The sequence below is a fragment of the Bombus pyrosoma genome, linkage group LG11, assembly GCF_014825855.1.
Source record: "Bombus pyrosoma isolate SC7728 linkage group LG11, ASM1482585v1, whole genome shotgun sequence".
Lineage (NCBI taxonomy): Eukaryota > Metazoa > Arthropoda > Insecta > Hymenoptera > Apidae > Bombus > Bombus pyrosoma.
In genome coordinates this window covers 16,403,987-16,431,839 of record NC_057780.1, presented here as the reverse complement: position 1 = coordinate 16,431,839, position 27,853 = coordinate 16,403,987, and the positions used below count along the sequence as shown (strand labels likewise).

The 27,853-nt window shown below is 35.5% G+C and overlaps 1 protein-coding gene across 6 annotated transcripts in view; it reads right to left on the bottom strand.

The window, feature by feature from the left end:
• LOC122572693 (transducin beta-like protein 2) overlaps nucleotides 1–27,853 on the bottom strand; it is a 60,559-nt gene that overhangs the window by 16,819 nt on the left and 15,887 nt on the right. For 5 of the 6 annotated variants that reach the window (XM_043738000.1, XM_043738001.1, XM_043738002.1 and 2 more), the window contains 2 exons: nucleotides 15,763–15,993; nucleotides 1,527–7,663 (listed from right to left, as the gene is read on the bottom strand). In XM_043738000.1, the coding sequence (XP_043593935.1) occupies nucleotides 5,898–7,663; nucleotides 15,763–15,993 (1,997 nt within the window). In that variant the 3' untranslated portion in view covers nucleotides 1,527–5,897. Of the gene's footprint in view, nucleotides 1–1,526; nucleotides 7,664–15,762; nucleotides 15,994–27,853 lie in introns of those variants that run through there. The other variant, XM_043738005.1, reaches the window with a different exon arrangement.

Genomic DNA, 27,853 nt, shown 5'->3' with positions numbered 1-27,853 from the left:
TTTTTCTCGATGGAACGAAGTTTCCTTAACATTGCGTGAATGGTATTGCCGCATTGTAAAGTTGATACAATCAAAAGCATAGAACGGTGCTGACACATAGAAGATTTATTAAATAAAAACTCACTAATTGTAAATATCGATAAATTGTCTGTACAAAATATAATTCTCATCGATCCTTCGCATTCCAGCATTCTCTACGTATTACGAAGGAAAAGAAATCACCAGAGATCGTTCATCACGGAAAAATCATTGCACCATCGGTTGTTTTTCGTAGCGAGAGAACAGAATGCAAAATGATCGGGAACACAAAGAAAAAGGCACGTTGTAGAAACTTTGGCAGTGCGTCGAACGGACGTTCCGTCGTTTCCAACATGCTGAGTAGATTGACTAGTGCTGATTTTCGACGATAACAGCGAAGGTGACCTTTAAAACATGAGAGCAGTGAGGCAAAAATATAGGAAAAAACGAACAAAATAGTTTGAAACGTATTGTACTTAACAATACNACTTGAAACTTAAAAAAATTTGACTCGGCAGTGCGTCGAACGTTCCGTCGTTTCCAACATGCTGAGTAGATTGACTAGCGCTGATTTTCGACGATAACAGCAAAGGTGACCTTTAAAACATGAGAGCAGTGAGGCAAAAATATAGGAAAAAACGAACAAAATAGTTTGAAACGTATTGTACTTAACAATACACTTGAAATTTAAAAAAATTTGACTCGGCAGTGTGAATATAAACGTTAGAATACCAAAGAATTAACCTTCGTACGTTCGTCGAACTTACCCTAACAATACTTGAATTATATTTCAGAATTAACAAAAGTCTTAAATTCCACGTCGGAAATAGCTTTATATGATCACTTTACATGATCATGATTGTATAAATTAGAGGACAGAAGGTTAAATCTTTTTTTCAGCACCAATCAAACCTCCATTATTCGTACAATTATTCATACAATTAAACGGTTTGTCTTTACGTTTGTCTCTTTCTCTCTCTCTCTCTCTCTCTCTCTCTCTCTCTCTCCATTGTTTCTTAGTTGCGCAATCTTCTTCCATTCACGCAATGCCTTTCTTTTTATCATTATTATTCTTTTCTCGCCTATATTGTCTAACGTTTAACGAGTAGATAGATAATCGTTTTGATCGATGATTCTTCGAGACAAAAGATCGATGTGACCACTTCGATTCTCGCCATCGGACACTATCAACATTGCTTGTGTATACGTGGACTGCACTATACTAACAGATGCAGTCATCGACAAAGTTAATCGATGAGTACGTTGCCATCGATCGAGCTGCAAATGAATTACGATTCCACGACGCGAATATAATGTGCGTGATGTGTGTCTCACTATATACATATGTACATGTGTGTATAAACGGTGACCTCAAGAAAAGTGTCTCTCCCGAAACACGACTGATGATTCAAGAAAGAAAACGATCGGTATATATTCGGTATGACCTCCTTCTATTCATCGATCATCCGAGGTTAAGCTTACGTAATCGAGCAGCTTCTACACACATGTATGTATGCTTAATACACGTGGGTCGCTTTCAAGCGACGGAAATAACAAAAAGCGTTTTGAAAGTCTAGCGGACGAGTCTCGGGTGTGTCTTGTGTCGAGAGAGAGAGACACGTCTATCTACGATAGAAGGCAAAGTTCGAGGTTGCCAGAGGGGACACGATCGGTGAAAATACTCTTTTTTTTTCTCTCCAACGACATCTTTACAGATGCACAATGCGTACGGTATACAAATGTATACGTATCTCGGTCGATCGTCGAGGAAAAGAATCATTTCGCTTGTTTCTTTTTTTCCTTGACGCCTCTTCGTGGTTAGTTTACATTAATCATTTTTATCCGTGCATTTAATGCGCGCACACTTTCCTATATACCTACGTTATATACGACGTTAAACGAAGACAAGGAGTTTCTGGTTATTTCGGTGCAACAAAATGAAAAGAAAGGGGAATGAAAGATCGGGTGGGAGGGAAACACGAAACAGGAGAGTTCATTATATGCTTTGCAGTGTCGCAGCATTTCCATTGTTTCCTCTCGAGGACACGTTTCCTCGCGAGGATTTGTTCGCGACCATCTTTCCTCTTGTATCTCGTTTCTCTTTTTATTCTCAGCAGACTTTTGATGAACAATTTCTTTTTTTCTTTTTTTAATGAGTCGTAATAATGCGAACAATAAAGAAATGAGACTATGTTCTTTCCATCGCGGTGCTTCGACGATTCGAATTTCATTCGGAACGCGGGACAGACGCGCACCGAACGAGATCGCTTCAAGGCTGATGATTCATCATGAAACTTCATCAGATGTAATATTCTGAAAAAGGAACGAGATCCTCGGGCAATGATAGCTTTATAAATTTCTCAATAAGAAAGATCGTCCATTGAAATGCGTAACCTGATCGTTCCGGCAAGATGGTCGATATTCTTTGAAAGTTACACGCTGTTTGTAAGATCAGCGAATTTACTATATCATTGTCGATTGAATCGGATCGAAATGATTAATGAACTATTTATACGAAAATGGCAAGGGTTGCTTATAACATATCCGAGAAAAATACTTCCGCGTGACAAGTGGTTCAAAGTAATTTGAAGATCATTTGAGAAAAATAGTCAAATTGCGATGCTTGGTAAAATCTGTCGGTTTACTCTTTGGATCAGAGTTTCGAATTACTTTGAACGATACATCTAACGTACTTTTCTCTCGACAATTCTCTAAAGGTATTCAGGTATTTTGTCATTTCTGTTTCATCATTTTCTTATACCTCCAATGGATACTTTCTTCAATGTTATTTGTTAGTGAGAAAACAGGGGTAGTTATTGAAATTGTATGTAGTTATAAAGGATTGAGAGTAAAAATTATTTTTTATATAATAAATGTATTTTTCCAGTATTTGGACGTCATTCAAACGGTACAAATGAAAAATAAATCAGTTGTTCTCGGTATACAAAAAGATGCATGAAAATATAACAAAATTAATCGATCGTGAACGAATCCCCGTGATGATCCTCGTTGTACTTCTGCAAGTAATGGCTGAGAAAATCGGAGGAACATTCTTCATACAGGATGCACAGGTACTTTGCCTCTCGATGCGCTTAAATAAATATTATGCTATTTACAAAGCGATGAATAATATTGCTTTTCGTACCACGTGACTTTCTAGCATGAAAACGGAACCATGAGCGTAATGAAACAATCCTTATGAATGTATCGCGCTCCAATGACGATTAACGGATTCGCATGTGTTAAGAAAGTTCTTCTTCAAAATGTTTTGAATAAATGTTTGAATATCGCAACGAAAGAATGTCGGATGATATATGTACAAGAAGCTGAGATCGATGTACCGATGCGAGGTCGAAAACGTTTTTCTGGTGTTTTGACGCGAGTCATAATATACATAAATTAAACGGTAAAAAAAAGAAGGACAACAACAATAAGAAAAAGAAACGTCGGGATGAACATAAGATGGCAGAGCTAAAATTAAGTAAAATAATTTCAATTGGTGTAAAGCACCGGTTTCCAAGGATGATTGTTTTTCATCGTGAAAACCTGTTACACAGAAGTGTAATTTTCCCGGCTCTTGGAAGGAGGAAAATGCAAAATTCTATTGCGGAATACTTTGTACAAATAACCACGTGCGTTTGATACAATATTGCTATGTACGTTATATCTACTATACGTTTGATAGACAAATGGGCACACACAGGGCATCAGTTAATGTCGGTAATAAAGTATAAAATCACGGAACATTATTCACTGTCTTAATTCGTATAGCGTGAGGCGAAATCGGACGTACAGTTCTCAGGGATTCGATCCCGATTCGGATCGAGTATTCCCGATCGTTTACATGCGACGACACGTATGAAACGAAAACGTTGTCATATGAACGCGAGATAATGGATTATTGTGGTCAATTATAAAAATGTCGCTCGATTCGGCTCACGTTCGCCACTTTTGTCTTGGGGAAGAAATTCGATAACCGATTATGGATGAAGAACGAGCGGAGTGGCACGCACGCACGCGGCGATAAGGTACATTCGTTTCTGTTTTGCTCGACAAACACGAAGAGGACAGAGCGGGCATTTTATCGTAAGAAAATCCTTATCTCTTGCCAATTCGAGGAGAAAGAAAAAAAATTATCGAAGAATATAATTTAAAGAAGAAGAAGAAGGAAAAGAGAATAGCAATTAAAAGGAGAAAAAAGAAAATAAAAACCAAGTTGATTCGAAGTAACATCTCGATCTTTGTGTGTGTGTCCTCGTTTAGCGGCATTTTCTAGACGTTTTCGAGGAGAATTTAAATGCAAGCCATTGTGGAAGCCCGAGACATTTACGAGCATCAATGACGCCGCGTGTCCTCCTCTCGCAGTACGTGTACGAAAAAACAACGCGGGATGAAATATGCATGAGAAGAGGTCGCAAATCGCAAGGTATAAGAAACGCATACGTATACGCGTATACGTGTATGTATATGCATACTATGTATATACGTGCGTAAGCATATATACATATATACATATACTTATATACATATACTTACATCACTCACACACACACCCACACCCACACACACACAAACACAAACACAAACACACACATATATATATAGTATATGCATATATGCGTAAATATATATATATACATATATACATATATATATACATAGATGCCAGATGTACTTTTTTATATGATACATGAAGTGTGAAAAACTCGAAACATATTACTACATATGAGAAACAATGTGTGTAAATGTATATCACCACTAACATCACTTGCCGAGGAAATTGTCTCCTGAATAGGAAATATTGTTGTATAATGAAGTCTCTCTATCAGCAAGAACTTGAGTTAGACGGATCATCGAGTAATAATCTTTATTATTGCGATTGTCATCGCTAACAAAATTTACATAATCCACCTCTAACAGCAAAGGACAAAGAATTTTTCTTGCGACCGCGAGAGGAACTCGTACGATTCGTCGTTACTCTTGGAAATATTATATTTCAGATGCATAGCATGTCGAGCCTCAATACGCAATATTATAATCTGAGGGTAACAAGATTCGACTTTTCAATTTCTGTTACATTTTCTGCATTTTTTAATGTTTCAAGAAAAGAGTGTTAAAAACAGACCTTTTCGAGCATCGATTTTACCGATATAAACGATCCATGTGTTTCTATTTTCTTGGATCTTAAAAAAGGCAGAAATTTGTCAGAAAAATAGAAATCGGCTAAAGGAAATTAACATCTTTCATCGGTGCCGCAATGGAGATTTATTAAGAGGAAAATTCTGTATTAATCTATATTATGTATAAAAAAGAAAAAAAATCCGAGACAAATTTTTTCCCTCGGCAACGATGTGTATCGTACAAAAAGTAACAATCTATTTTTGATACTGAATGTATGAGTTGTGTATGCATGTGTATGTATATGTCCATCTGTGCGAGCGAAAAACGCGACCCCGGTATGATGAACACTGCCTAAACGCGTCGGGGACCGCATTACGTATGTAGTTTCTTTTTTTCTCTTTTTTTTTTTTTTTTTTTTTTTGTTACGTATCACAGACTTCACTTGGAACTGAACACTGACGGAGGTTACTCGCGCAGGTCGACACAATTAACGTTTTCATAGTAGATTCAACTTATTAGGTTGAGAAGACGAAAATCGTGAACCGACGTTTACGCATTTTAACCTCTCGATGGAATCCTACGCGGCGAGATTACATAATAGCGAACGTCCGAATTTCAAATTGCTCGTCGACGAAAAAGAAATTCGATTTTCACCACGCAGTCTGTTTGAGCATCTCACAAAAAAGTCCGGCGGTTCATTCACTGTACTTCTTTCTCCTCTTCTACACGAATTCCCTTTTTCTTGGTCATTGATGATCCTACGAGATGTCGTGCTGCAGCTTCCGTAACATGAGATCCATCACGATCCTAGCGTCCTCCACGGAATCGTGCCCCTTTACTTGAATTTCTCTACGTAGCACCGTCCTCGCTAACGTCTTTAGACTGCTACGAAAAGGATAACCGAGGAAATGCGGAAACGCGACGCACGTGTCGATCACCGTCGTGTGGAGTAACCTGAGCGCACGCAGATCGTTCTCCAGCCCGTGACCTATGAGTATGGTCTCCGCGTGGACGAAACTGGTCAAGTCTCTCTGAACGTCCCTGAGTGTTTTCGTAGCTTTTGCCAGATCTTTTGCAGTGATGCCGCTGAATCTGGTATTGTAATCGATCACCTCGGTGTCCGGCTTCACCAAAGTGTCGTAAACGACCTTGCCGTCGATGCCGACCACGGTGACCTTGGCTAGTTCGAGACCGCGCCGCGTAAAGCACATCTCGCAGTCTAAAGCATAAACGCCATAATTGCCATCTGCGGGCACGGCTCTCGCCAATCTGGTACGGACGTAGCCATCGAACGGGCCGTTATAACCCGGCGCCAATCCCGTCCACACATGCATTCGAGCTATAGTGCAGCCTTGGGCGTTATCTCGTCCTCGACAACACTCCCATGTATCACAGTGAGTGCCTGCTACGAGACCGCTACGTAGCTTGCCCCAGTGGTAAACGCATGGTTCGTGGTACAGGTATTCACCGTTGTTCTGGTTCACGTAGAAGACTCTGTAACATCTGGCACATTTTCTTTCATCGACGACCAGGATCGGTTCGTAGAGATCCCGAGTCGTGTCGCTTCTGGATTGCTCTTGGTAACTGCAATCGGACGAGGAAAGTGATGAAGATGATGAATCGGTAGAGGATGACGACTCGCCGATGTCTGAACTCTTATCACTATCCGAAGCACTCTCTTGCTCTAAATCGGAATTCTCCACCGAACTTCCGCTGCAATGTCCACTGTCCCCCTCGCTCTCCGCCGGCCACGTAGCATTGTTGCCGCCAGGTACGAATTCCTGCGCGTTCGCGTCCAAATGATGATAGCCACGAGCTCGATGACCCATCGGGTGCTGATAATGGTTGATAATCACCGCGTAGCCAGGGAAATAACTGTACTCCACGGGATAGCCAAGGTGAGCTAGCTGCTCCCCGGTGAGCGTGTATCTGCGAAGCAACGAAGCGAGAGCTGCGTCACTCAAATGCTGCAGTTCCCTTCTCTGAGTGCTCGGAAAAATACCGCGAGACTTCCTCAAGCTGCCATTTGCACTTGTCCCGGGCTCGCTGTCGTTCTTGTTTTCCTCGTCGTGAGAATCATTCTGAACCTGGATTCTTCTGGAACACGAATTTTTTCTCGCCGTGGACTTTATCTCGGAGGTCTCCGAGTCTCGGCAGTGGACGTGTCGACGATGTCGTTGTTGCTGTTGGCTCGACTGTTCGTCTTCGTGCTCGTCGTCCCGAAGCTCGCGACGTTGATCTCGTGGAGTTCTGGTACGATTCTTTCGTTGCCTTCTACTTAGGATGGCTCGATCTTCCTTCGTTGACGACGATGTCGTCGTCGAATTTGCTCCGTCCGAGGTTGCAGATGGGCCATCGGATGCGGTAATTGTCGCCAACACGGAAGTTGAGGAAGGCGACTTGCTGTTGCTCCCTGATAGTGTCCCCTTCGTTGAACCTGATGTCTCATGATTCGCCTGACAGTTGTTGTATTGATCGGTCTCCCCAGGATCCAGCACCTCTTCTTCCGGCCCCAGGCCGCAATCTTTATGTCACATACAAAAACATATATGCGTCAGTTCATCGTCCGGCAGCGAGATTTAAAAATCTCCTACATTATACTGTTAAGAATTTGCCACACACCACGCGCATGCATCTCTGTCCTATTTCTAACATCTCCTTAGTGCTTTTAAATATCTCTACCTGGTTCCCTTATTATGTTTCTTAGGATAAATTGTATATTCTTTAGAATATATTCATGATTAAACTTTTCAAATTAAATTTCATATTAGATCGTCGCGATATTTTTTCCCCGCAATGGAAGATACTTCAAGTTTTACTGCCAATTTAATTAATTAAATGGGATAGTCTCTTAGTATGGTAAATTTCTCCTCTGACTAGATACGGACTAAGAGTAAAAAGAACTTTATATTTATACTTTTTCTTCTCCCGTTTTATTTTCTTTCTGTCAATATGATCAAGAATATATCCAAAACTCGCGGTCACGTCAATCGCTCTTGAACTAGAGATCGTCATATTTCTGCCTTGAACACCGATATCCACAAAATCGTACAAAATTCGAATATAATTTGCGAATGCTTCGCAAAATAGAGAAGCGAACACGGTTATACGGAAAGATCGTGTTGAGAGTGCTGCGCGATCAATTTGTATCGAAAGAAGAAAATATGAAAGTGGAGGCTTGCCACGGACGTATGAAATAACATATATGGATTTTTGTCTGTTCATAAATGAGACACGATGTCAATGCATCATTGTATAAGCGTCCACATCGACGATTATACATGTTGACTACAATAAAGCACCTTTGTCGACGAACGTTTATAACGCGAATCTTCAGATTTTAAATTTTTAATTTAAAACAAAGATAGTGCTCTCTTCTTTAGTATCGATGCTGAATAGGTTGCTGCATATGAAATGTTCTTTCAGATAAAACTTTTATCGTCGTGTAGTTTCTAAAACATAAATATGATCAAAGTAATTTCCACATGATTGAACGCATTTTACTCAACGTGTACCTTCCAGATTTATAAGAATTATCAATCGTAGAATTGAATAGTTCTTGGAATGTACACTTCCTTTTAATGCACAATCCTTATGCGTTAAAAAATAGTCTAGTGGAAAATTTTTTAGCTTACAAATGTAAATGTTTCGTGTACATAACAAATTAATTATGTTGAGATAATTAAATTCTAAAAAGATTTATTTAAGTTTTCTTAAATATACGCAACTTACAGAAATTACAGAAATGGATATCTAATTTATAGTAAATTATTTCTTCTTTAACATAACTGCCAATTGACAAATAGGCTAAGTAGTTGGTATGACCCGCCAAATTCAAACTTCGGTGAAATGACATTTCATATGCACCAACGTTAATACTCGTTAAAAGAATGTTTCAAATGTTTTTATGAGAAATAAATGAAAAGGTTTGAAAAGGAAATTGAAAATTAGAAATTTTCGTCGAAACTTCGTTCTCCTAAACGATATTCGAGAAAAAAGCAATTCGATGCAAGCCAGTTCTTTAATTTTCTCTAAAACAAGATCCATATAAAACTTAGCAAAAATTCGACTGGTTTACGAGCCGTTCCCAGCTAACCAGATAGAATCTTCGGACGTTTCTCGTTCGTGTTAATCACGGAAAATAAAAAGCACAATCTAGTGGCGTTACGCTCTTGTTACGGACCGAAGCACAAAAAAACAGGCGGCCAATAAAAGGTGAACCGTTTTGACGCCTCTTGTTTATTCAGCAATACGCAACTTTCGCCGAATGCGTCACGGAAAGGGTCGCTTTCTTTTCTACGTTTTTACGGGTAGAAATGCCGTTCCTTTCTTTCGAACGAATACTGAATACATATACCGTGCACGTCTGAATTCGTGGTACAAACGAAGTCAGGAAGACTCTATAAAATTTCCATGATTTTATTGTTGAACTTAAATCAATTGCGTATAATATCCACGGCGAATGAGAAAAGAAGAATATGGAGGAACAACGCATCATAGTTGCGTTTTAATCAATGCGCCTGGAAAAGAAATCTTTTCACGGATCCGGAGTGTGCAATTGTTTAAAAATCGAAAGATTTTTTTTATATTAATTGAATTTGAAAGAAAATGTATCCGGCTTGAAGAGACGGTGTGTCTACTGTAAACGATTGCATACAATTTGGAGAAATGTTTATTTAGAGCGAGTTATGTGACAGAGAACTTCACGAAATTGGCTTACGATTTCGACAAAGACAGCTGTAAAACTATGAAGTTTGTTTGTTTGATCAATCATGCTGTATTATGTATGTATAAGATGATGTTATATTATAGTTAGATTTCAAACGAAATATTTAATATATATCCCTTTGGTACTTTCTTACAAAATTACAAGATTGTTTTTAAATCCAATCCTAACTATTATATGCGTTAAATATTAGAAATTTCAATTTCAGTACATTTACGTCTATCTAATAATAAATACTACATATTTTCGTATCACCTATACATTTCTTGGCATGTTCTAGTATTTACACGTGGTATATATTTTACCGTGTTTCTGCATTTCTCAGGATTACTAATAGAACACAGACATGTTGAACCTCGAGTTTACGAATCATCAAAGAACAAAACGAGAAACTGAAACTTCTTAATATTGCTGCGTTTTTTCGGTTATTCTCCACTCAATTGCATTTTTTGAGCGTCATAAAGAGTATCAGAAATTTGAGTAAAATATAAAAAAAGTTCTTAGTACTTCGTGAATCTTTATACAATTTCCTATATTTACTAAACATGATTAAGGGGAATGGAAACTACATGTGGATTTATACGAAGTATAGAAATCTCTCAAATAACACATATACAATAATATATGCAACAAATGTAGAATGATACAAAATAGTGTTCAAATACTTTAGTTCCCTTGAGCAATCGATTGAAAATACCATTGAACGAATAAAAGAAAAAGATAGTTTATAGAGCCACTGTAACATAATCGATTAAATACGGCACGCGTGCATGTTTACTGATTCTTACATACACAAAGGACACATCGCTTCCCCACTAACCCAATAAAAATCTATAGATCGCAACAACGTTGATACGTCCTTTATGAAAATCATCCTATGAACGAAAGCAATATAAATAATACTACGTCAGCAGTGATGTCTCAGAAAGATACTGCAAACGTATCAAGAAATTGCCGAAGAGAAAAGTAGGATTACCTCAACTTTGTGATAATTTTATCGGTGATTTCTAGGAAAAAGACGTTGAATAAGCATTGCATGGAAATAATTTAATAGCGATAAACAAGTAATCCAGTCTCTAGAAAGGGATGGACGCGATCGGTAGAGATTTCCCGCGCCTTCGAGCGATGGCAAGCGAAAAATGGAACGAAGGACGAAGGAGAGACGAGGAAATCTGAGCGGTGACTCGGATAACGGAAAACGGTATCCCCGTTCGCAGGAATGACCAGCGTCGATATGTACCGTTGCGTCATTTAATGAAATCATTGGCTGTTACGCGTTGCTCTTCGCATAGTTTGATTATCCGAGCAAATCCCGGTATCCGTGCGAGTGCTAGCTGCGGCCAAGGTGGGAGATAGAAAAGAAGAACTGCTACGATGTGATTTTCCCAACATTTGATAAAAAAATTCAGAGCCTGATATGTCGATTGATTTAATGAAATAATTACGAGGTGAAACTAACTTAAATTAGCATTCAGGAAACATTTTAAAAACGCATTTTTGATTACTTTATTTACGTTCATTTATATTCGTCTCTAACTTAAATAAAAAATCTTAGAAACAGCCGATAAATCCTCAACCTTCGAAAGCTCACCATACGGCATTTTGATTTTTAAAATCAGTTCTCGAATTTAAGCGCGGAGCGCGATATCGACAAATAATTGAAAGTGTGCGGATCAGAAACTCTATGGATCAGAAACAGAAGCAGCATTTTGATGATCGTTATACATCGAATTATCGGTTTACGACGAGTCGTTTCATCGAGTCCGTAGCGTAACCATAAACTGTCTGTTGCTTCGGTGTGTGGGCTTGATTTAAGGCCAGAGAATTTCCCACGTCGCGCTATTATTAGGTTGTTACAACTACGCTTGTTACGTTCGCGCATCAGAAAGGTGATAGCGAACGCAGTAACCAGCCAGTGGCCCCAAATTCTATATATCATTTCGTGGAATTAAATTCGGTATAATCGATCAATCGATATCGCTATTTGAATGTTGATGACTTTATTTAATTAAAGTGTCTTATCTATCGTTTCATTTCGAAAATGAAGGAACCTGAAATTATTTTCCTTGCCTCATCTTCATTTTTCTTCGCTCAATTTAAGCTTCTTTATAACACTACTATAGCTTGTATAATATAATGCTGAAAATGGTTAAAAAAAATATTTTTACTTCAATTTTGCAGAAGTTTTAGTAATAGAAAGATACGAAAAAATAAGCAACGCGTGTTTCCTTGTATTTAATACGGAAAATTCTATAAAATCGAAGCTTAAAGATTTTCTAAGCTATGTGATCGATATCTGACCTAAGTGTCTTAATATTTTTTATAGAAAATAAAGAGATACACCATATTGGCGTATAAAACAATCTACAGCACAATTTAAGAATAGTCGTGGTGATCTTAAAATCTTACGTCATTCGAAATCATTTTATTTTTCTTTTTTTTTTTTTTGTTTAATCTTCTAAGCTTTAAGTCGAACAGATTGTTAGCCCATTTGCATGGAACATTCTGTATGATAATATCTATATCACGTAAATGCTTCGCAGGTAAAATAAAACGGAAAACGTAATATATCAAAGGCTACGAATGATTCGGAGAACTTTGAAATTATATCGATACGAAGAATACCGAAATGATAAGATATTCATCCAAATGCGTTAGCAAGATAATCATAGGTGCAATGAAAGAGATGATTTGAGAAACGGCGCAAGTTCACTAGCCGTTTTCTAAATTTATGTGCCAACCCACGGACATTTCCGAGATTATTTTTGATCGGGACTCGTATTTCGAGACTATGTTTCCCAAATCGTCGATCGGAAACGGAAGAATGTTTAAAGAATAACCGTGACTTTCTACCGGCGCTACATGGTGTATTTCACGATCATTGGTGATTACTGTTGCGCGCAAAGGAGGGAATGATTCACAGTACACGATTTCGTGGTTAAGGCGGCCGTAACTGATGACTCACATTAATTACTGAATGTTTTTCAACGATAGCACAATCGCAAATATTTCGCGAGGAATTAAGCATATTATTTTGCTGGGAGTAATCCAACGAACGTGACCGGATCTTATTGTTATATAAATATTTCTAATTTTACGTATGCATCATTTTTTGTTTAGAGATAGCACAGTACTATTACATTATTACGTATAAAGTAACCGATTTCATAAATGCGTAAGATCATTCAGGATTTAATGATCGAAAGTAGTGTTAAATAACTTTTTAAAATTTCGTTGGCACTGCAACGAGACACGGTTACTACGATTATCGAATCGCGAAATGTCCATAAAAGCTGTCAAATATTTATCACAAATAAACACTGAATAAAAATTCTTCTACCATATGAATGAAATTTTACTAATATAATCGTAATATTTGCGTCTCATTACAGTGCCAACGAAATTTCAAAATGTTTTGTATAATACACACGATGTATCCATAAGATGTTTCTATGATAAGTATCGAAATTCTCGATTCTGAGTCATAAAAGTTATGCTGGAAACTAGTCATAGTGTTAGAAAAGAAATCACAAATATGAAATACTTAAAAAAAAAAAAGGAGAAAAAGTAAAGAATTAAAAGTATACACAGGGAAGATATAAGCTGAGCAGAAGAAAAATTCTAAGCGACAGGATGGCGAAAGGGTATTGCAACTAGGGTCGTGGACATTCCAGTTAAAAGGCATCTTTTCCATGAAGCACAGCAGTCCAGAGCTGAAGTCCTTTTGTTACTCACGTTTCTCGGTATATCTCGTGAGGGCATGCACGTACACACGTGGCACGATGTGCCCCGTCTCTGGATTCGAGGTTAAACGCGGCGGGAGAAGCAAGAGAAGAGAAACTCACCGGTAAGAGAAGTGGATGCCGCTTTACGAAAAATCTTTCATGGTCAACGGGTCACCCACGATCGTCATCGTGTAAACCATGAAAGGATACGACACAACGAACTGTTTAAATATTTTAATCCTTACATGGTACGTTACGAAATCCATCTAACATAAGTACTTTAACATACTTTACGGTTGTACAAATTGAATATCAATTAGCTAGTGACGATTATATCGACGATACGCGTATCAATTGGTGATAATGAGAAATACAGGCGTTTAATCCTGTTCCGATTTCAAAGATGAAATAGTGAAAGTAGGCGTTCGTTGCGAGCGATTTTTCCATCGTTTTCATACTTTCTCTATGTTCGTCCTTCTTTAGATAATTGGATCGGTTCACGAAGAAGGAAAAAAGGGCAAATAGCTTTTAATCATAGCGTTTGAGAGTTATCCATCCCTTCTTTCCGAACACAGGGAAGTATAATACAAACAAACGGTAATACATATAAATCCAGACTGGTGAGGTGTAAAAGAAAAAAGCGATCGGGACAGGATAATGTCTTTCAAGAAATCAAGGAGTTTGCGACCGAACAGCTTGATTTCACTCAAACGACCTACATTTTGCCCGTCTACTTCTGTGTTCGTATAGCTAGACGAAGAAGCTGTAGTAACGAGTAACACGAATATTTAATAATAATAAGTAGACCACGGATGTTTATGAAAATTCAAATTTATACGAATAAAACTAAGAAGATAAACAGACCTTTCTGCGAATTTTGTATAAAAGATTTCCTACCATGTATGATGATCATATCAGCAAATCCACGGTTTCCTTGACTATGCGGCTAGAAAGAAGTATTTTAATACGAAAGGGTTGAGAAAGGGAATAATCTGGTAAATTCGAAGATGTAAGATTTAAAAAATAGGTAAGAAAGCCAGGAGGATACTTTGTAAGAAATGAATAATATTAGTTTAATATTGGGTTAGTTTGATTATTATGTTTTAACATTTTAAAATTGATAATGAAATTTCAAAAAATTCTATGCAACACGCATTGATAAAAAATTTCAATGGCAAGTGTATTCAAGTACTTTGGTGAGTCAATGTAAAAGCTAAATAATTCTCTGAATAATATATCGGATGTTTTACTTACTTTGGATAATTTGCGCGCATTTAACTTTTTTATAAATGTACTAACATCCGCGGTGCAATGATATACTGTCATTTGTCACATAAGAAAGTGTTTTTCTTCCAAAGATTATGATTCGTATTAAAATACATCTTGCATATTTAATATCGCAACTTCAGGAAGCGTATAATTTTTATCGCGGTTACGTTTATATGCCACTCGTTGCGCATGAATCGAGTCGAAGAAAACGTCAAGAGACATGTAAGTACATAGGTTTTAATTCCATGTAGAAACGGTACAAGCAAAGACAGAGATCGGCTATTGTTACTGGCACAATAACAAGGTAACAATGACACATGCAAATTAAAAAGGCCCGCCGCGTCACCGATGAAGACATAGGTGGCACCCGGAGCCATTTTCTTGAATAAAAAGAAAATATCTTTCTGCTATAACGGAATTATATGCCGTGTATATCGAAATAGTTCAAAGAAACATCGAGAAGAAAAACAGAAGTGGAAAAAAAAAGATTGTCCTTCGGATGACTTTATCAGAGAAATAACTTTTTTATCGCTTTTCTCGCGCAATAGCGGTAATTGTTGCACATGCCAATAACGTAGCATTCATCATCAGAAATCTCCAAAATGAATCTCGTCCGTATGCTTTATGACTCATGCGCCTCCTTCGAGGCCTTTCAAAACTTCCACTATACTTTCAAAACTATAAATTTCCACTTAACGTTGTGCAACTTTTCCAGATAATCGAAATATTATAATTTAATATTAATATAATTATATTGCAAGATTAGTCTCTGCTCTTATGCTATAAATTCCCATATAGGGCATTTTAAAGCGCAAGAGAAATGTGACGTTAAAGCGTTAAGAGAGATGTCGCTGATAGTGACTTCTCGTAGGACAAATTTTCTTAAACTATATCGGTACATACCTTCGGCACAGCTTGCGAGAAATCTTCCGTTACTGGAAAAATTCATATCTAGAACTGGCCCGGTATGTCCCTTCAGCACACCCACCATCCACGAATGCGTAAACTCTTGTTGTATTTCACGTCTCTTTTTGTTCTTAGCGCGTTTGTTGCTGCTGCTGCCGGTTGTTCCAGTCGATCCGCTCGTTAAGTCCCTCGAATCTTCGAACTTCACTTTTTCCGATTCTGTACCATCTATAACGATAAATAAACCGCTTGTTAATTTCTACATCATTGTAAACTCATTCTGAGTAGGACAAAAAGAAAAGGACAAAAGTTTCGAGAAAAAAAGACATGATTCTGCCGAGTAATAGGAAACCATGACGGAGGAGGTCGTGAAACCGAATCTGTAAACCTTCCTTGGTTCGATAGTAGCCCGGTTAAGCTGGTTCAGACACGGTCACCATTTTAGTCATGTAGCAAGTAAAGCCGAATTCACATTGTTGATTCATCGAAAAACGCCGCTTTCATACGTCGTTTCGGCTGCAGTGATCCACCAAAATGAACAGTATAAACATTACTCGTTTTAGAGTCACGATAAATTATTTATCCGGAACTAAATTTAGTTTTCAATGTTTATTAATATGGTAAGTTGAAATTCTCATCAGCTTCCTACTTTTATCTATTTATTAGAAAGAATACCATATCCTTAATTTAGTTACATTTCTATCGAATAGTAAACTAATAGATTATATACATGTTAAAATCATATTAAAATCGTATCGGAAGAATGTCAAGAAATTTGTAGAAAAGATTACGATTTCATTTAAATTATTGTCAACAAGGTTATCGTTGGAAAATTTGACTCAAGTAAAACGATTATAATATTTCGTCGCTGTCACGTAATAGAAGCGCACCACGTGGTACACACGAAATTCTGCTCGTGTCATATCTCGCCGCTCGTAGGAAGCCTTTCAAAATATGCTACGGAACGTGACAAATATTCTTACTACCACATTACTATGTGTTTACTTACATATCTTCCTCGATTCAAAGTAATGTTTTTTTTTTGATATAACTAGTCAACAGCCAACGGACAAGTCGATTCGCGTTTTATCTCGGTCGACGAAGAGCAAAACAAAAGGAATCGGAAGCCAACGTTCGTGTACGTGGATAGAGACCAAACTCTTGAACCGCAACGAAATAGGAAAACTGTCAGAACGATCGGAGAACTTCTGGTATACACTAGTAGCACTACTTCAACCATGTATTACTTCAATCACACTGAACTAGACGCGCAACCCCTAGGGCCTTTTATACGGTGGCTTAAAACTGTAAAGTATAGAAATCAGTTTTCGGGGATAAATGATTCATCACAACTAACCCCAACAAGTAACTAACTAACCTAAGTAAATAACCTGCATTGTCCTATCCTGGTCGATCCTCACTCCGTTACTACCGTAAGATGTTTTTGTAATAAACGGTATTGTATCCAATGCCGTTATACGATGGTCAAAGATTATTGGGAATGTTTCATGTTTATTTAGTGATTAAGAAAGTATACAGAGATTTAAGTACGAGTGTAACTAAAAATATATTCCTTGAAAGTTGTAAACAAGGGAAGAAAGTAGCAAACAGCGTGTATTATATCTCAGCACTAGGCATTATTTAAATATAAAATTTAGAAAATAATTATTTAGATATAACAATCAAATGGTATCATTGTTGCTAAAAGTATTTACATTTTCGGTATTTATTATGAATATTAAAAACAGCGAGTTCATTATTCGGAAATTCTGAATGTAATTTTTGTTTAAATCTAACCAACGAGAAAAATCAACATTTTAATATATATATTAAACAAAACAAAAATATATATATATACACACAATGGATGATAACCCGTATTTATTTATTTAACATGTTGACGTCGGCGCCGATATTCATGGTTTTCTCCGTGGGGCAGCGCCTGAATTCATTGTCTGCTTCGTGGGGCGGCGCAGGGTCACATTAGACTATTCGACACAACCACAATTTTTCAACTTTGACCTCAATTTATAGCAAAATTACAAAATCTATACGATTCCTGTTGGGTTCAATAAATTCCGTGGACTTTAACTAATACATTGATATACAATTGTTTGTCAATATCAATTTGCATATATCTATAAATGTTGAGTAAAGCTGACGGGACCAGCTTTGGCTCTAATTTTGTACTCTTTTTGATTTTTCTCAAAAAGTAGAGGTCTGACGCGAATTCTGAGCGTCGCACGCAATTCTGTGAACATTTTTCTATAAGAAACGTTTATAGCGCGAATTAAAAAATTTTTCAATTTCGTACAGGAAAAAAGAATAGCCATGCATGTTCGTCGGAGAACGGCGCGCGTAAGGAACATGCACGACGAAAATAGTGTTAGGTTACGTAAAATGGACTGACAAAAGGTCATTATGTATGCTAGCTACTTCCAAAAATCATAGGTGTGTTATTGTTCAAGGGAAAAATAGTAAATTAAAGCCAGACACGGTTTTTTTATAATGATGCTAAAAAGGGGGTTGATCTATCTGATCAGATGTCATCCTATTGTAGTTGCTTGCGTAGAACCATAAAATGGTATAAAAGAATTGTAATGGAATTAATATATTATCCTCATTTTTCTGAACAGCCTTGATGATTGCTAATAGAATATGTGAAGTGTTCACGTGTTATATATATATTTTTTATTAATTAAATAAAGAAAAAATATATATCATACATATTTATATATATTTTTTTATTTAATTGATAAATGTTTTGATTTGATATTGTACTTCAACGTTGCTTCCTCAGGAAGACCTCGGTTCTTTATTATCCTCATTTTGCTGAACAACCTTGGTGGTTACTAAGAGATTATATGAAGTGTTCACGTGTTACAGTCAGGTTACTAAATATGTTTAAGATAAGAAAATTTATATTGCAAATAACATAAGTGGTACACTAGTGTATAAATAGTCGAATGGAAAATAATCTGCAGAAAGAGTCATCATGTACACGGTGTTTTAGTAACAAATTTCTTTCGCAGATTCCTGAAGAGATTTAAGATAGTATGACTATTCTTTTTTTTTTTTTTTTTTTTTTGTTATTTATTCCCACGTAATTAAGTTATGAAATACTAAATATCTCATTTTACGACATTTTGTCCTTTTGTGTAACGCATCATAAAGCAAGTACCATTAATATCGAAAAAATGACGGAAAAATCGCATGTGTTGCATGTGATTACATAGGTGATAACCATTGCAATTTAACGATAAATCGCAATGAAACGCTTATAAGTTTATAAGGAGACATGGCAGATGTACAATCGATTCTTTTATCGTTTTACCATAAATAAAAGAGGACTATTTATTTTTCTTAACATTATCTAACATTTTTCTTTACATTATCTAACATTACATGTTTGTGTTTTCATATAGGCAGAAAAATGCACAAATCACCGTGAATACATGTATATATATACCAAATATTATATATAATATAATATGTATATATATAAAAGGAGTAAAAGATCAATCAGAATATCATTTAGAAAAATATCAGCCTGTAATAAAAATAAGGAATGATGTAACGACGCATATCAAAAGATAGTGTTACGTACTAAGCGCAACTGAACATAAAATTGTTTTAAAAACTCAGTTAATAATCATAGACCTTCCTGCACGAATTAAACATTCATAAATTAATAATTATCTTTAGAAAACAGTAATAAGTTTGCTAATAAAACAAATTAAATTTTACAAATTACTTATTTATTACTTTTTATTTTATCTATTCGTTTTAAAAATGATTAACCTTCTGCACTCCGTTCTCGCCGTCATTGCAACAGCGCAAATAGAATTAAGCATCATTGTCGCAGCTGCAGCGACATTGTAAATACGATTATAAGTAGTTTCGGAATAGCCGGTAGCCCATGGTAAAAATAATTCAGAGTTTCTGCTAAATTCATGTTCAAAATTGCTCAGAATGCAAAAGATTAAAGTATTCCGTCTTATAACAAATTTTGAAATTATAAGAAAGAAATCTACAGACAATACCTGGTTTATAAGCTATAAATTTAGGAGTGTTATTTGTTTAGTGAATTACTGTACAATAGAACCTCGACGTTGGCTCTTTTTTTCTCTCAACATCAAGATCCATTATGTGGGTCACTTTCGCCCAAACTTTGGGAAAACCCAACACGAATCTTCTAATTTATGCCATCTTCTACGGTATATTCGTACCTTAATCCATGTTAAAAAGAGTTTGAATAGTTGCGGTAAAGTAATATTTAATCTGTGCATAAACGGTGGTCGTTTACTGTCTGGCATCTAAGATCGCTTTTTGTTAATTTGGGAAATCGAAATTTGAAAATTTGTAAAGTACACGCGTATTAAGCCGTGTGGGGATTGACTTTTAATTCTTAATTAAAAATATTCAATCTCGGTTGTCTTCAAAACGAGGCTTCAAAAGGAAAAAATGTTATTCTACTTTTTTCCACTTATTTTCGCACATACTTGGTGATTATTTACTCATACTTAGTAATTAGCCAAATTCACATATCCATACACACTTTCAAATCCAAGTTTATCAAAAACGAAGCATTTTTTTACATGAAAAAAAATTTATTGTATATTTTTGACTTATTCTTTCGCATAAAATAACAGGATCATTGGGACACACTCGTCATTGGGATAAATTCGTCATCGGTACTGTAAGCCTATTATTGTTCATCCTCTACTACTACTAGTCAATCACAAGAATAATACACTTGTAGATTTTGAGTCATATAGCCGGCCCCTGAGTTTAGGAAACGAACAACAAAGCAATAAATAGAAAAACGATAAATTTTATAGCTCTTTGCCTATAAATTCCAGTAAGAGTATAATGACTCACGAACATATTCAAATTCTTGTACAAACCATTTACGAACATATTACAATTATAAATCCGAATATTGCAAGTATAATTATAAACCGGAAACTTTATCGCTAGGTTTACGGCACACGTTATTTTGATGCATTTCGAATTTCACGAGGAAAATTACATAAACCGTTTAGATTTCTCTTCCACCACTTGTACTAACTTTTATCCATTTAATGAGACAAATATGTGTATATATATATATATTATATACACAACGTGACAATTCATTTTCTTCGAAGTTTTTAAATTTTGGATTAAATAATAATTGGTATAGCTATCTCTACGGATACGCGTCGACATGACGCGATCGTAAAGTAAGCATTAATGCTAATAAATTGACGTCGCTTATCAAAGCATTAATAAATTTAATGCAGTAATGAATATAAACGCGAAGAAAGTGTTAATTTTTCGAAAAAGTGAACGTCAGAAGTAGACATAAATAATGCAGCGGCGATACCCAATATCTCAAATCTAATTTTTTTTTTGTACTTTACAATTTGTCCAGCTAGACATTCTGTAAATTTTTTTTTTATTTATTGTTTGTTTACATTTTACAATTTGTCCATTAGGACATTTGGTAAAATATTATAATTTAAGTTTTGATAAAATTCTTCTTTAGTCTTCTTTCTATTATTGTTTTATTCGTTTCAGCAACCAGCTGATTTGGGTGTGTTGCAAGTCTTTCTTTATACTTTTTCGCATATCTGGCGATTTCCTCTTTAACTGTTGGAATCTTTCTGTAAATTTTTCTAGCTTAATTGCTAAATAACATGTGGATGGCTACCCCCAGCGAGATACCATCTTCGAATTTGAGTATTTTATTTCTTTAATGAGGTCAGTGGGGTGTTTTCTTTCTAGTCTTCTTTCTATGAGAGTTTCTCTCGCTTCAGCAGCCAGCTGGTTTGGATGTGTCGCCGTTCTTCCCTTGTATTTTTCTGCGTACCTGCCAATTTCTTATTCGACCATTGATATTTTTATGTCATTGCATATATCCTCGTTTCTGACATACCATGGGGCATTGACTATTGTTCTCAGTATCTTCAATTGTAGCTACTCTCGTTTATTTATGTGGCTCATTGCCACTGTCCTCCATATTCGTCATAAAAATCTAACGTGGGTGAGAAAACGTGCTTCGTATTTACGTCATAAGGGAAAATGTTATAGAGGAAACCCCGAAGAAAAGACAAGCATTAGAAGAAAATTTTGGGTATCAGTAATATTATTGTGAAATGCAAACATAAAGTAAAACATAATATTGTTAACAAAATGGAAAATACAAATGTAATTCACTCAATGTTTGAAAAGCAAAATATTTTACCTTTAACCCTTATACATAAAATAAATATTTCTGGTTTCTTCGAAGAAAATATTTTGATCGTAATATAAAATAGATATTCCTCGTAATAACTCAGAAAAAATATTTGTTTTTCAAAATTGAATAAACATTTATATTTACGTTTATATAACGGAATATGTAAATATACATATTTAATCTCTTTTTAATATTATATGAATATGTCTTCAATATTTTGTGCACTAAAGCACATTTTGTAGATATCACAGAAATATGAAAATTAAACATTATATTAATGGTATGTATGAAATGCCGTTTGAATTTCACGACCCAATAAAATCGATTAAGTTTCATCCTGTCGTCAATTGTTAATCATATTAAAAAAGAAAAAGGTCACTATCAATCACGTATACATTTATTGTTAAGTTAAAAAGATTTACGTGTATGATTCTCGCCACTCATTGGTTGTACAACGTATTGGTCGTGAATTAATGTTTAAAATTAAATTTGCGATTTGTATCAAGATCGATCCGATCTATCGTGGTAAATGTGAAAGCAGGCAAAGTTAAGGAAGTGAAGTAACTTTACAGAATAGTTCGTCACAAAGTTACTGCTGTGCTTATTCGTGTTATAAAACTGATCTTTTCGTTAGATTAAAAAAAATAAAAAAAGAAAAAAGAAAAAGAAATGAGGAAAGAAACAGGGAAGCAAATTTCTCTGTATTCGTCATGGTATATTCGCATTGTTGTGGCGCGTGCAATGCGCTTTAATTTTCTGATTCTAACATATATCTACAAGAAATAGTAACGTATCTAATCTCAACCTAGATTTATACAAACAATAAAACGAAGCACATATCTTCACGTGTCAACGTACAAAACGAAGCGCGACCTATTTTTAAACTTAGTTATTTTGTACGTTTAGTACCGTGCAGAAGTCTTAGATTTGCCAAATAAAAATATTCGTTTGATATTCTTCCTAGCAATTTCTTTATTCCAATTAGTTATATCATATACAATATAAGAATTTGTCTTATGTTAGTTGGCAAATTAACAAAATTTCTACAACCCCGTGAAACTATTTTTCAAATATATAAATCAGCAAGAATTATAAGCACGAGTAATGTCACAAAGACGATGATTAAAGATTTTTATCAACATTCTATGAAAATATTTCCTAAAAATGTAGTTCATGAGATTGCTATTATAAATCACCTAAGACTTTTCTACGATACTGTATGTACCTATATACGATTTCGATGTTCCGTGAAATACATTTACGGAGATATCGTTGCGTCTCGAACAGCTATCGCACAATCACCGTTTGTTTAAGTCTATTTATGTGCTGATGAGAACGTTACAACATACAATCTATCTCGTCGTTAAACGATGCATTTTCCCTTTGTTTCGGTTCAACGGAGGACAATTTTACAGTTTTACGATGGTGTTTTTGTCGCTCTATGCAAAGATGGAACTCGATCGCCTAATTCCCTAGCATATTAATTAATACTTAGCGAACCACGCGCGTCACAGCGAGCTATACGTTGTCCACCGCGCTCGGACAAGCCAATCTATACGCTGTCTACCGCGCATTTTTCCAAATATCGAAGTTTACTACTAATGTTTACTACTTAAACAAACAAGTCTAAAAATTACTTAAATGATCAATTATATTTTGTGGTAATGATTTTGTTTAACGATTTCACATATTGTTTATATGAAACATCAAATCAAAAGTATATATTAAAAGTATAAAAAGATATAGGTAAAATTAAAAACATTAGAGATGACTAAAGATAAATAACACGACTTGAACGTGAAATTAAAAATTCATAACGCATTTTAATATTTTTTTACAGTGCGATATCGTTCAATTATAACTTTATTTAGAAATAACTGATAGTGTAACTTCTTAATTAATTTTAACACCATTAAATTGGTGTATTTTATAAAAGCAGAAAAAGTGGCGCAATTAATTGCGAACATTTGCGGGTAAACAATAACTGATAATAACAACAAAAAAAAAAAAGAAAAGAAAAGAGGCGTTGTCAAAATCAAAAAGGGAGATCTCCCCGTTCGGTCACGCAGCGATGTTCTTCACAGAGGGGAGATCTCCCTATTAGATTGGCTAATTGTAAGTTCGAACCTTCCCACATAGTAATATATCGAGTATCTCTCTTAATTGAGTTGTTCAGAAGCCTACATCGAACAAGTTCATAAATTGGAAATCACAGAAATGTAATGTTGAAAACGCTGTTTTGATTCTGAATGTTGGATTACCGTCAGGAGTATGAGTGCGCCTATGTGCGATGAATCATTGCAAGAACTTAATCCTGTATATTCTAAAGGTTCCGTTGCACATGGATTTTGCCCTGAGTGGAAGAAGGACACAACAGCAACTATTTACCTAGCAGGATCCGTCAGCTATTTCGTTTCTCTGTTCGTTGGGTCAGTTGCAGTTAATTTGTGAAGAAAATTGGGCAGGCAGACGTGTGTTCCTCAACATGGAGTGAAGGAGTAAATTAAATAATTATTATTTAGCTTGGTCACGGGCCTAGAATGCATTGATTACTAACTTTGTATTCCTTTTTCTAATAATTTCGCGTGATTAAATTGTAGTAATTATATATTTTGTGAAATACAAGTGACAATGGAAGGTTTCAAAGTGAAGAGAAATATAAAACCTGTTGATAGTGATAGGTATAGCGTGTGGAAATTAAGAATGTGTTTTAGTAAATGAAATTGATGTGATCAAAGTGATCGATTCTTTCCTCGGCTTCGCAAAAGCTGCAAGTACTGCAAAGGGAATTTTGAATAGTTTGGATATAATTCAGGAAAGAAGAAGTTTTACCGCTCTCAATCCGCTCTACGAAAGAAATTGTTGGGATTAAAACTAAGCGGTGATACATCGCTTGCGAAACATTGAATAATTTTTGACAAGTTGGAACAAACACAAAGCGTCACGTTTATTGTTGACTCGTATCACATCTTGATGCAATAACCCACATGACGGTATAATAGCGGCAATAGAAACTTTATTTGACGAGAATTTAACTTTCGCTTTCGTTAAAACAAAACTTTTGGATCTTGAAATAAAATTAAGAAACGAGAGCAGTTGTATAAGCGTAAAACTTGTTCAAGCTGAGCATGTAGATACACAAAATTCTACAGAAAATAATTTTGATTATGAAACAAAAGCAGTTCTGCAAATCCAAGAAGAATGCATCAATTACAAAGCATCATCAATGCGAGAGAAAAGATTACAAAATAAGAAATTGTTTCTACAATAGAAGAAGCCTTCAACGTGTAACGTTCAAGAAGTTCAAATAACTCAACCAATAACAACAGAAGACAACACGTCTGACTTTGGTCTCACGATTGGAGATTATCAATCTAATATCAACAAGAAGCTCGCTTTTCTCTTGCACTTTGCACCATCGGATCGTCTCAACAATTAAAAAAGATTCGTTTTTAAGAATTTGAATTTGATCAAAGAAGTTGAATTTGTTGAGAAAAATTTTCCTAGCGAGAAAAGGAGGATTTTATAGCAACAACGAAGGAAAGAAAAATCCATGTGCCAATAATATGAGTATTCAAGGTGTTCCCGAGGATTTTCTTTATAATGCAGAAACTCCATATTATCTGTACAAAAAATGCAACACGCATAAGTGTCCATTACTTTGAATGAGAAGGGAGACGAGATAAGCAAAAGCGGTAAAACTACGATGAAAGGTAAGCTCTTAACACTAAACCTACTTTATCTTTTTCTTTTTTAATTTCATTCAGAATTTCTTACATACAATATTATTGTATCGCCATTTAACTTGACGACTATAGTCGTACAATGAATTTCTTAATGTTCACTTCTCTTCCTATTGTTTGTTTTCTGAAAAGAATACGTTGACTGTCTTATTACCTACCACAACTGCTCATTTGACCGGTTGAACGATTTGTATTTTTTTATAATAGCAGAAGCAGAGGCGTTTCGAATGTTGAGAACTAAATGCGATTTATCTACTGCAAAATTATATGCATTTATTGGATTTCTGTAAGCACGCGGCGTATATGAGGTTAAAAATTGTAGACATATCACTTTTAATTTACCAAATGTTCAGCTGGACAAATTGTAAAGCAGAAATTAAAATAAAAAAAAAAAATCAATTCTATGGAACAAAAAATAGGATCCGGCATTTTTCTCACGCTATAGCAGAAATACAGGGTGGTTGATAACTGGTGGTACAAGCGGAAAGGGGATGATTCTATGCGAAAAAAGAAGTCGAAAATATAGAATAAACATTTTTCGTTTGAGGCTTTGTTTTCGAGAAAATCGACTTTGAATTTTCGTTCGGTACGCGCGCACTTATATTTATATGTCGTGAAAGGAAAGGTTTATTCGGTTTGGTAACAGAAATCAATGAAGCCATCGTTTACAAACCGATATATTCGCTTTGATTTCTGAATTTTGACGCAAACTGCATATATTACTATCGATGAACAATTGTTTCCAACAAAATCATGCTGTAGATTTACTCGGTACATTTATCCAATAAACCGGTCGAATTTGGTATCAAATTCTGCTTAGCATTCGATGTAAATAGCACAAGTATATTATAAACGGCTTTCTATATTTGGGGAAACATGAAGGGAGAGAACCCCTTCAGTTCTGTTTGGCGAATTCGTCACTGAAATTAGTAAAATTGTATGCAGGACACGGAGGAAATATAATCATGGAGAATTTTTTTTTTACAAGTATGTCGATAGGGAGCTACAAAAATTGGCAAAGCAGACAAAGAACAATATGACACGCTTCTCAACAAAATCACATCGTTCAAAAAATTGTACTCTGACAATTTACAAAACTAAACTAAATAGAAAAGTACTATTTCTTAGTTCAATGCATACATCCGTAGAAATTGAAAAGGAATGACGCGTGTATACCAGAGACAATTAGATTATATAATAGTACCAAATTCGGCGTAGATAGGACCATTGAAATGGCCAAAAAATAGAAATTCAAAACTGTAAAATCAAAATCTCGAAGATGGCCCTACAAATATTTTTCAATATCTTAGACTTGGCAGGAATAAGTGCATGGATTTCTTTATATAAAGAAACCACGGGACAAGGAATATCGAGGGAAGAATTTTGATCTCAATTGGGAGAATAACTTGTCACCGAATATCAAGAAGTGCAATAGCTAGCCAAAAAAAGATCTAGCACAAAGAACTAGCCACAAATACAGATTGGCGCGAATGAAAAACATGGATAAGACCAGATAAGATATTGCAAAAAGAATAAGACTAACAAAATCTGTCTGAAATGTAAAAAATATGTATGTGGAATTTGGAACTGAGAATCGTATAATTTGTAAAGAACGCGGTGGGAAAGAATAAAATATATATTAATTATTTCTAAATAAAACAAACTATATTTTTTTTACTATCAAATTGGCTATTGTCTTCGTTCTATATTAAGAAACATATAAGTTGTTTTAAAGACCGTTCATTTGGCCGATGGGAATCATGATGGGAATAGGTATACGTGAAAAGTCGATAGGTTTAGTGTTAAACAATGTAACTGTTATGTCGCGTAAGACAATTCGCATGCCATCCTTTGTTGCCTGGCCGCTAAAGGCTCACGTGCCATTATTCAAACCCTCAATAAATCTAAGGACCCACCATAGAACGTAAATACTTTGAAGTTAATCCTTTTAACGTAATCCGCTTAAATTGAAGGAATCTCTAATCCTGTAAGTGTTTTGTTTTATGAATAGTCCTTAGAACAATCCTTAGGTTTATTGTACGCTCTTATAAATTACTTTCCTAACGAAAAGTGTAAGCAACGAATCCGCTTTCTTCGTATCTAAAGCCTAACCCCAACCTGA